This window comes from Arctopsyche grandis, chromosome 6 (assembly GCF_051622035.1).
Source record: "Arctopsyche grandis isolate Sample6627 chromosome 6, ASM5162203v2, whole genome shotgun sequence".
Classification (NCBI taxonomy): domain Eukaryota; kingdom Metazoa; phylum Arthropoda; class Insecta; order Trichoptera; family Hydropsychidae; genus Arctopsyche; species Arctopsyche grandis.
In genome coordinates, this window is record NC_135360.1 from 30,451,030 (window position 1) to 30,463,056 (window position 12,027).

The 12,027-nt window shown below is 32.9% G+C and overlaps 1 protein-coding gene across 6 annotated transcripts in view; it reads right to left on the reverse strand.

The window, feature by feature from the left end:
* Positions 1-12,027, reverse strand: part of ASPP (Ankyrin-repeat, SH3-domain, and Proline-rich-region containing Protein) — a 436,173-nt gene that overhangs the window by 236,398 nt on the left and 187,748 nt on the right. For all 6 annotated transcript variants that reach the window (XM_077432022.1, XM_077432018.1, XM_077432021.1 and 3 more), the window contains one exon: positions 799-857. In XM_077432022.1, coding sequence (XP_077288148.1) covers positions 799-857 — 59 coding nt within the window. The remainder of the gene's footprint in view (positions 1-798; positions 858-12,027) is intronic.

Below are 12,027 nucleotides of genomic sequence, written 5' to 3' on the forward strand. Positions count from 1 at the left end.
GCGTTTTCTGTCGTTTAACATTCTGTCTTGTCACGGAGACCGGCAATAGCTATACCAGTGCAATACGCTATGGCTTATATTCTATTCTAAGCTAAACTATACGAAAATTGAATGTTTATTTTACACATCACAATACATACATACATAGGTATAGTTTTCTTAGGCTAAATTTACCAGGTAAGAAATAAATAAAGTTTGGGAGATAATTCTCAAACAAGAAGGGGAGAGAAACGAGTGGGGAAATCTCTACCATAAACGCATAATCAGTATGTATTGTTTTATGTGTCCAGATTTTTACCCAAACAAACCTTTATGATCCTTCAGGCAATCATGCTCGAAGACTATCAAAATACCTCAGCATCCAAAGGGTTAAGCCATCGATTGTACAATTACAACGCTCAGAAATCCACACATAAATAGCATAGTGTCTATACAACAAGTGAGGCATGATCATATCTCGACAATGTATCGCTAGAATAAAATTACATTATCATGAGAAAAAACCGTTATTTTTCTCTGTTAGATTATATCGTAGGACAATGGCAAGTGTAATAGTGTCAATTTGACCTCAACTAACCGGTGCATATTCCAGTGCAGCTATGCAAGAAATGTGATGTAAAAATTGTGCACGGTTGATGTACCGCTAGGCGAACTAAGCGACAGGTGTTCATTTCTACGTAATCTACGTAACAGCTAATGATCGCGATTTATTTTTATTATTGGATTGCGTTATACACTTCTATGGTGTGTAGTGCACCTTCATAGTTTGAGAATCTGTGAATGTGTCGGTGTACATACCACTTCGTCGAGTGTTCCTGGCTCCTTCATACCATCGCTAGTCTTAGTGCTGCGTCCGCCTGAAAAGAGGGAAATTATTCGAAATTAGCATAAAATTATAAAATATTGTGTCAATACTGTACAATTATAATAAATATTTAAAATGTAAAAAAATCTCTAATGACATTTTATGTGAAAAAAGGTAACGTTAATATGTATATTAATGATTATTTGATTCAATTTTAATTGCGATATATAATATGCATGGGTATGTGTATTTTAGATTAAAATAAATATATACATTATACTGGAAAATAATAAAATTTATACTGTAGAAATATATGTATGTAAATTTTAATCTCAATATCTTTCGTATGAAATGGTAGAAAAAATATTAGAATAGGTGTATTCAAAAAAGCTCACTTTTGTATGAATATTGTTCATTGTTATTCTTAGAGAAAAATATATACATAGTAAAATGAAAACAGCAGATATTTTTCAGACTGAGCATAAAAATATAATCTTTATTTGTAATTGTGCATTTTAAATATTGCAAACAAAATTTACAAATATGAAAAAATGCTGTTTCAATCGCTTTAAAGTACGATAAACCGAATTGAAATACAAACTTTCAACAGTTGAAAATCAATCAGTCAATCCTTACAATTGCAAAGATCAAGTTCGTCATATAAAAAGTTAAAAATGAATATTTCACGAATATTCACTACCGGTTCAAATTGAAATATTTAGATGCATGTTCATATTCGATAACGAATATATGCAGCCGATGATGTAATCCGATAATGACACAAATTGCAATTCCATCCCAACGTTTCAGAGCCTTGATATACATACATACATATGTATGGATGTAAGCAATAGTACACATATCCAAATAGTGGTTATTGAACATCGCGGGCCGCTTCGAGCACCACGAAATGTTGACTATCGAATTGGAATTTCGAGTGGTCAGTAATTGATTGATTATTCGCCCGTTAACGGAGATAATCAATTCAATTACATCAACCGTACCGTAAAAATAAGCTTTTTAATATGAAACTGAAGTAAATCGATTCTATTGAGATTATGCAATGCTTGACTAATTCTTACTGACAATACTAAGAAAAACGATAAAAATTATTGCACGATACCTAACATGTAAATTTATAATTATGTGTAGTAAGTAGTGGATACTTTTGATTTTAGGCGTATATTTATATAAATATTAATGTCAGTGTTCATTTCAAATTAATCCCAATTCACCTACCCTCAATTTATATAATATACGTAACAAGCGGTTATTTAAAATATAACTCAGTAGTGAGTTAATTTGAACACCAGAAACGTCTCAGGAGTGAGTTTTTTTTTCGGAATCAACTGACTTGAAAAATCCGAGTGAATACTCTTATTTTGTGGGAAGTTTTAAAGTTGACATATTTCGCTCGATTATATGATTGATTTATTGCCCGGCGGCGGCTTTGCCTTGCATCCAGGACCAAATTCTCTCGAAAATAAATCTATAATTTTACGCTAAATTATTTTTATGAGGGTCAAATGAAATAAATTTAGTCATACGTTTCACTGTTATTCGTTCGGAACATATTTTATAGTTTTTACATGTGGAAAATATTACTTAAGAAAAAAAATTGTCATCATGTTCAGTAATAAAAATTTAACTGGCTTTCACGCCTCGTTAAATTCGGTTTCTTTATTCGAATACAAAAATATATATTCACAAAAGTGAAAGAGAAACCTCAGCAACACTTTAAAAAAAACGAGATGCTAATATGTCGAACAATGAGAGAGGTAGAGTATTTTGAGTGATTGAACGTGTCAAACCGTACGGGTACGGTCATACTCTGGCGGGGCCATTTTACTTTGCCCGTACCCGTACGGTCGTACTCCTGAAAGGGTTAAAAAGATTTGAAAAATTTAAATTTGCACTCATTCGAAATTAATCTCAATATTATACTATGTAAACAATCATCATCATAATGTAATTTTAATCTCAGAACTCTCTATACTATATTATTAACTCTTCTGTGTAATATTTCTCATCCACGTATTCCGATTCCTATCTCTCCTCTTTATACTGAGCATATAGCGTTCCATATTTCTTTGAAAGTATTGGACTCTATATAACGTCTTGTCAATGTGAACAATATTGATATAAAATAAATGTATTTTACAACCTAACCTAATCTTTTGCAATAATAATATATGAATTTATACATATATATGTAAGTCAATAAATAATTTACATATGCAATATCTTTAATATACAAGACATTTGAGATAATTCATATATTTTTAAGCATCACATTACCTTTATAATATTAAAAAAAAAAAACGATAAAAAATCAATTCCTCCTATATATTTATCTCGTAAAATAAGTATTTCACTATGTAAAACAATTTCGTATATTTGTTTGGACGACGAAATACACCGAAAAAGTCTTGAGATTTGCAAGTTAGTGGAATGAGATTGGATAATTTCACTTATAATAATTCCTAGATAGTTATAGTGTAGTTGGAAAAAACAAATCGTTGTAAAAAGCAATTTTTTTTTTGTATTTTGAAAGTTACTTCATTTGTCAAAAATAAACTCGTAATAAAAATGCGCACAAATAGAATTAGTTATGCGAGTGACAATTCTTTAGATTCTCAGAACGTATCAAATCGAACGTACATAACTGTAAAGGTAATTTTCTACGAAAAAGAGATACGATTTGAATATTGACGAATTCGTCAATGCGTATTCCTTTTGCATTCTTTATATGTATATAAAAAAAATCACCGTTTGTACCGTTAATAGTGTTATCATTCGTACCGTTCCATTCGAACCCAAACAATAATAATCGCACCTGCAATTAGCCACCGAAAAAAGACAAAAGGTACACGCCAACGTACAACATTGCACACAAGGCAAATTACATCAGAAAATAATAAAAATAAATAAATGAAGAAAAAAACGAATGTTTTTAGATCACGCAGTCACGTAACGGTTCGACCAGTGCGCTCCACTCGGTCAACGGATACGACGGGTCAACGCTTCTCAAATGGTCATATCCGATGATAATTTAGACAGATTTTCACTCTAATACAGAAAAACTTGCACTCAACGGCCAGTTAAAAGATCAGTTTAATTCGTCGAAGTTAACCATATGAAGTTGAATCGACAAAGCTAACTATTGTACGTACATATATATGAAGATCAGTCCAACGACCATGTTCATACCCCAAAGTTAACTGTATATGAATGTTCAGATTTAAAGGGCGGCTAATCAGTCCGTTAAATCGTGATTTTACTTTATGGGTTTATCGTCCGATGGGGTGTTTTAAGGGTGTGTATATAAATCGACGTCGTTCGCAGATACCGATGATAAATGGATCTGAGCACATAAATTTTCCCACACGAAAGCTGTGTGGTCTTTAGACACACACGGCTACGGATCGGCAGGTTTGAGAATATCTGATATATTAGGTGGGTATGTGTGTGTGTTTGTGTGTTTTGCTGACGTTGACTTAATCTCGTTAACAGAAGATTATCGAGCGTTTCGTCCGACAAATTGCTAATAGGACGCATGCACGCCATAACGGTTATGCAAATTGAACTTTGTCGTAGTTCGGACACGTCGTCGACAGTTTCTGCGATAGTAAATTAAGAATTAGAATATGTATGTGTATGTAAAAAATACGAATCGACCAAAATGTGAAGGTTCGGAGTTCGATTCTCGATATGGCTGAAAAATTCGATCTATTTCTTAACAATTTTACGATTTCAATATACATATACATATATTAATATGCTTTGACAAGATATTGGTTGAAATTCTGTATCAACAATAAGATGTATTGTGAACATAATTTAGTAATAATAAAAAGTATTTAAAAAACAAAAAATCATAGACATAGATGTTTGTTAAAGCGTATATATTTTACATAAGGTAAATGCTTTTCTGACAAAAAGGTAATACTGAATGCATACTCTGCTCTATTTTACATACATATAATTGAATCAGTTTAAAAAATCATACTTTTACGATTGTTTGCTCATGTTCTAATTGAATGATGAAAAGATAAAAGTAGCATTACAGCTTCGTGTACATATACATACATATATGTATTTATATTTCATACAAAATACTTTTTTCAGATTGCGCTAAATTGAGACGAAAAAAAGATAAAAATTTTATGAAATCCTCTCAACGTCTAGTCAAATAAAATTTTACTGAAATAGTCAATTTTCATTTTAATAATGTAAAAAAAAAAACAATGCTTTAAGAATCAATAAATCAGTAACTTTTATCAGATTTTGTACTCAAAACATATGACCAAATAGAAATAATGTGTATTTAAAACCCTTGATTAATCTCTGTGAACACCTATGTATTTACATAAATTTCGGCCAAACTTTTTGATCTTCTCAGGTGAATGAAAGTGAAATCTTTTAAATGCTACTACTCAACTGAAGATGAAATAATGAAAAAAAAGGAAAATGCCTAATAAGTAAAAAGACATAAAAAAGAAACAATAGAATTGTATCCAGTTCAATTGTAGACTTGCACAGAGAGAGTTTGACTCTCTCTGAACGTGGAACATATACATAGAACGCGATGAGAACTTTTGCAACTTTCTCCGTTTTCAACGAAAAAGTTTCGTAACAACGACCAACGCGAAAAGGCCAACGAAGCTCTTGCAATTTTAACACAAAAGCAGCAATGCGAAGTCGAAGCCAACTCGCTTCTATGCTATTTCAAATAATATTGCATCACGCCATTGTACCGCGCTACCTATTGTCAGATTTATGAATACGCTCAAATTGTACAAAAATAATCAAAAAAAAAACCAAGATGAAATTCAACCATCGAAAAATAATGCTACCGGTATAAATTGGATCGAACGTGCAATTAGCACTGTCATAGTATACCATTGAATCTCATAATATACACAAAATAAATTAGATTAGCACAATTCGTTCGGAATCTGATAAGCAAACTTGATTTTAAACAAAATTTAAGATACTCTTAATTTGGTAAGAATATTAAGAAGACCGTTTGTAATCGACCTACATATATAATACATACATACATTTATTGTTAACAAGTAAAACAAATAGTCGGTACATTGATTAAATTTTCAGTTTTTTTTCGACAGTTGGCATGTAATACAAATGTACATACATATTTATTTTCCTTTTATAAGACATTCCCTTCTTTGTTTTTTTATAATTTGTAATTATGATTATTATCCGCTATTTTATAGCTATTATATTTTTAAATTATGTTAAATGGGTTGTTTGTGTATATACATATATGTTATGTTTTTGTCATGTCTAATTTCTAACGTTATTATTTTGTTTCTTTTCTTTTCTGTTGTATTTTTGACCATTGAAGCGCATTGGGAATTCCTGTAATGCTACAATGGTCCAAACTTTAAATAAATAAATATGTAATTTGACATGGAATAAACATTTTGCAGTATTAACAAATCAAAGTCATCAAATTCGCAAATTCACATAGAATTTGCTGATCAGCTGTAATTAATACTGGACCAAAAATTTAGTTAAACGTTAGCTTACCTATCAAACAAATGACAGTAAAAAATAGCTTTAACACTGTTTAATTAAGTTGGATAGCTAGCTGTCATCTAATGTAATTTCTAACAAAATTTCGATGTAATTTTTAATTAGTTCGATAATAATTAAACTCCTCTTATTTCATGTCGGAGACATAAGCTTAGTTCCTTTATGTCGGTAAAATATCAAAGCGATCTAAAGAGTTAAAGTGTTTCAAAATCAGACCACAAATTTTTGACTGGCAGGAATTTCACAGAGCTAACAGAGTGAAGCTATTAAAAAGTTTGTAAAAACCATGAAATTCCCATACAAATTTATTATAACAAATGGATATATATATTTTATTGCCGTTGATAAATGAACGGATAGTAAAATAAACGAATGTAATTTCACAAAAAACCTCAATTGATCAATCAAAACTTTAGCCCGTTCACAATGCAAATAAAAACCACATTTTGAAACAAAAACTAATTGGGAATATTAAAAGCAAATTCAAAGCGATAAAATAAAACCATGCGTCTATCTAAAAATTGAGCGTCAATATATTTTAAATTAAAATATCAATTATCAGATAATGAAAAGGCTCTGTAATTACGATGAGTTTTCAAACTTTTCGCATGAATACATATATGTATATAATAGAACTACAGAATTTCCCAGCCACATATTAAATACCAAAATCTCTCGAAAAACACTCAACGCATCACTCGACAACCACAGATTACAAATACCGCGAATCTCGGATGCATTATATTATAATATTTAATTAAAAAGATCAACAAGTCTGCCTACCACACTGGGGAGAGCGAACGAGGGAGGGCTTTCCACAGAATTTCCATTTAATTACACCACTGACAACGCCACTTAATTATTACAAAGTATTCATTGTGTTCGGACGAGACTTTCAAACGTGCATACGTTTTGTTACGAGTTGATTTACGATAACTTAATTCAAACCGTAATAAAAATTCATAAAAATCACCCCTCAGCAATAAATCTTCAACGTTAACTGGGTAATTATAAATCTATTAAACTTTCATAAAATTCAAACGAGGGGTTATTCTCACGTGCATACATACATACACATAACAATTTAATTATTGGTAACTTGAAAATTAGTAATTGAAAATGAAACATCCACTAGTGAAACAAATGCAAAGTACATAAAATAGTAGACTTTAATGCCATTGTCATTTAACAGATGAAGCTCTGTGAAAATATTGAGGAAATTCGACTTTGAGACTGCGAACGTTGTCAGACTAAAACCATCATTTTTCTCAGCACAATAAAAGATTTATTTTCGATCTATGTGTTTTGCCAGTAATGACGTATGGATGCGAAGCCAAGATGCTACATAAAGTAAAATGCACTCAAAGAAGTATGGAACGCTGTATGCTTGGCATAACGAGGAAAAATAGGAAACGGAATACATGGGTGAGAAGTATGATAAGAGAAGTGGATATAGTGGAGAGAGTGAAGAGATTGAAATTGCAATGGGTGGGCCACGTGGCTAGAAGAATGGACGAAAGGTGGACAAAAGAAGTACTAGAATGGAACCCAAGAGAATGCAAAAGGGTAAAAAGAAGACCACAGAGAAGATGGGTAGACGAAATAAGGAAAATTTGTGGAGTGAGACAGATGAGAGTAAAACAGAGACGAGTGAAAGCGTGTTGGCGAGGCCTTCATCCAGCAGTGGATAGTGAGCGGCTGTATATGATGATGATGATGATGAATTCACAATATTTTGTGGATTTCCTAATGGTAATTCTGTAATGATTTGATTCCAATAAGATGGGACACAACTGGACAAAATTCAATGCAAGTTATCTGGAAATATTCCAGCAACACTCATGTCTCACTTTAAAGATGTTGCCTTATCTCCACACATGTCTGAAGATGACAGTGATGGATACCGATGAGACATTAGACCTATGCATATTTAAGTGCACCGATCGACTCGTTCCGATGGACCCCTATGCCCTACCATGTTCGAATAAATTCTGCAACGAAGATAAATATCAATAGTCTTTCGACGTATTATGAATGGACGGTCTGTGCGAGGAATGTCTCGGTATTTTGTGTATGACAGAGATTCGTCGAATATTTCTCAGGAACCTTGTAAACGTACAAGGGTTCCCTCGGGACGACTGAATCGTGGACAAGGGAACCCCATTAGCACTGAGGTGTCACTGTGACACCCAGACCCACTAACGATGCTAAATGTGCTTTGTTATTTGTTTAGGTGCAACGCTTCCGGTACAAAACAACCAGAATATCAATGAGAGGCGGACGGACCATAACAGTAAATCTCCCACTCGTTGATGTGTACTCAATTTTATTGCAGTTCCATGAAAATGTCTCGATGGACGTCGGAGAGCTTTTTGAAAGTTTAGTTTAGTGCTCTCCATAATAAATAAGAGGTTTACGTGCAATTGAAACCCTTTTATACAAATTAACATGCAACCACTAAAACCTACAGCCAGGTAGTAAAGGCAAGTGAAACGGTGCGTACAACTATGATAAGTAATGGTATCCAGGGTTTTCATTGATAGAATTGATAGAATTGTTAAAATATAGTGAAAAAGTATGTATGTGCAGTGACTATAATAATGAATAAGGATTTTAAGTACTCATTATAATATGCAGAGGAGTGCAGAAGTACGGATTTAATATTTAAAAAAAGTTCAAACATGATAGGTTCAGCTTTTAACTGAAATTACTACTAGCGATAGTACTTGGCATTACATACGTTACTCGATAGCTAAAATTCCATAGATATAAAGGAAAGTTGTTTTGAAAGCAATTACAATGAAACAATCATATCATTAGTCATTATTGACATACTAATATAAATTCTTATCATAAATGTTTGACATATTGATGTGATTGATCGTATGTATGTATAATGTATACACTTCTAGCGATAAGTTTCCCCTTCTCTTTTCTACTAATTTATAAACAAAATACGTATACGTACATATGTATGTATATATGTATGTTAGCAAAATACAAAAGAGATAAGATTAGAACTATTTTTATGAATGAAAAAGATAAATGTTGACGCTTTAAGCGAAATCAAAGAAATAACAAACAATATGAAGATAACGAATAATAGGAAGCATACTACAGATAATAGAAACTTGAAGAAAGGCCCAAGCTTAAGATCAAAACCATTTGAATAAGCAGATATCGTTAGCATAAAGACGTATGTATGTAGGTATTTCTTACATACCTCCTTTACGTTTCGCTTATTCTAAATGCTCCGTATGACTAACGATAAGGAAAATAAATGGCTTATAAACATAGCAAACAATGCATAGAGAAAATCCTTCAGGCAGTACTGAAGAACCAGACAAAGGTTGAAAAAAAAGAACCACAATACTCCAAACTAATCTAGATAATTCATCCACAATTGAACGGCACAGTTCATCGACACCATCAAAAGATCATTCAATTCAAAGCAGAACAGACTTACTACGAGAAGATCATTAAAGAACACGTAAAACGGTCAATAAAAAAAATTCTCGTGTGTTGTTATAAGATCAAAGCGAGCTTAATCGCCGGTCCATGATTGGAGTAAAAACGTACGGGGCTTTTTGGGTTTACAATCTACGAGCAGAGACAGAAGGGCTACAAAAGCTCAGAGCTTTGGTTGATCAAAAGCCCAGGAATGTGTCCTCAGTGTTCTGGGGGGTCTGGTCCTTCACTCTGGGGACCTAATCCCTTGTCCCTGGGCCTGTGAAGCGCCGCTAATGGTTTACTCGAGATGAAAAACGACACTGGAAACTGTTGCGGCATTAACTTATTGTGACAGCGGCCACAAAGCCGCCATACGTCGACCAGGTACTGTCCCTTTTGTTTCACTCGAAACTATTAATTATGTTCAGCCGCTTTGCTGTTCATATACGAGCGACATGTTATATTCATATGTGTAATTAAAGCGAGTGTGTAGATTACGAGCGATTATGAGAAAAATATAAAATACATACCTATGTATTTGATGGAAACAATATGAATGGCTTATATTTATTAATCACTCTTGTTGACCGAATTCTTAATTGGATCGAGTCATATTTGACAAACTGCATGTTATTCTAAATTTAAAATGTTTGTGTCTCTACAAATGGTGTTCCGCAAGGATCTTATTTTGGACCTTTGTTATTGATATTTTTGATTGTTTGATTTCGATATCAGTCTTTTATTGTATGCAGATGATATGAAAGTTTCAAAACTATTAAATTTTCAGCTGATTGTTTATTGCTCCAAAGTAATTTAGATAAATTGCATGAAATGTAAATCTATAACTTTTAAACGAATTAATGGTCCAATTCTTCATACTTATTCGATCGTTGAAGTGAATCTGGGATTGGTAAATAGGATAAAGGATCTGGGTATATTTTTTGAAGATCGTTTAACTTTTTTACTAAATGAATAAACTTTATTGATAGAAGATCATCAATGATTTGATTTTTTTCTATAAAATTGTCAATTGATTGTCTTTATATATTTGAATCTGTTTTCCAACTAAAAGTTCCTCTTCACTTTACTCAATATCTACAGTAAATGATAATAGTTCTAATCGTAGTTATTATCTCCATTCTTCCATCCCTAGATAGATTATGTATGGCAATGAGTATGGTGATTTTATTGACTATGGAAATGAGTCTGGATTCACTTAGACTCCGACTTATGTTAAAATTCTTTATTATTTAATTATTTTCTTTATATACATATATTTTTACATGTTTTTGAATGATTCTGTAATTTATTTAAAGCCGCTTATTGTGCGTTTAAATAAATTAATAAATAAATTATAATATAGTTGACTATTATATCCTTTGAATTGCTAAAACCTTTCGATATGATTTGAGCATACATAAATAGACTTGTGTAGTAAAAGACGAACAATTACATATTCATCGATCTAAAATCGTATCAACATTGTATGTACATCATTTTTAAATTGGTTGAAATAATCGTGATAAGTCATACATTTACTGAGTCAACTGCGAAAACGGACTTTTTGGACAATTCCAAATCGGCAAATAAATATGCAAAGCACCAAAAGTCATCATCATAATTTAAACCGTCCACCCTTCATATTGCTAAATTATACATAAGAGAGCTTGCAAAGCACAGCAGGACAAAAGCAAACTGACTCGGCTAATCGAGAACGATGTTTGCGCACACGCTCGACGCCATCGATATTTATCTTTATTGACACCAATTAAGATAAAGGGACAAAACCGACGACTAAACGGCGACTCTGGTGAGGGGGGTCCTTCTCGTTATAATGCCAAATAGTTTAATGGTGGGTGGGAGCAAAACGGGTGGGTTAAATCATCTGGACTCCGAAATGGGGATCTGCAAATGGCGCCTGGACGCCTGAATGGGTGTGGCGACGTCGATTTGCCTCGGCGCCTAAACTGTCACGACCAGAGATCAGGATATTGCTATTATTTCGGAGAGCCTTTCCCCCAAATGGACCGATATCCTGGCTGGATTCTGGAAGACGAACGACTCCGGACCCTTGTACCTCGAGGAGCCTAATGGGCTGCGTAGACTGGCTTGGCATTTCCCTTTTTTTCAGCTAGTACGAATGATGGAAAGCCTCGATGTAAGTGAAAGCTTCAACGTTCTAAGACTCCTGAGCTCCTTCTCGTTAGGTGGTG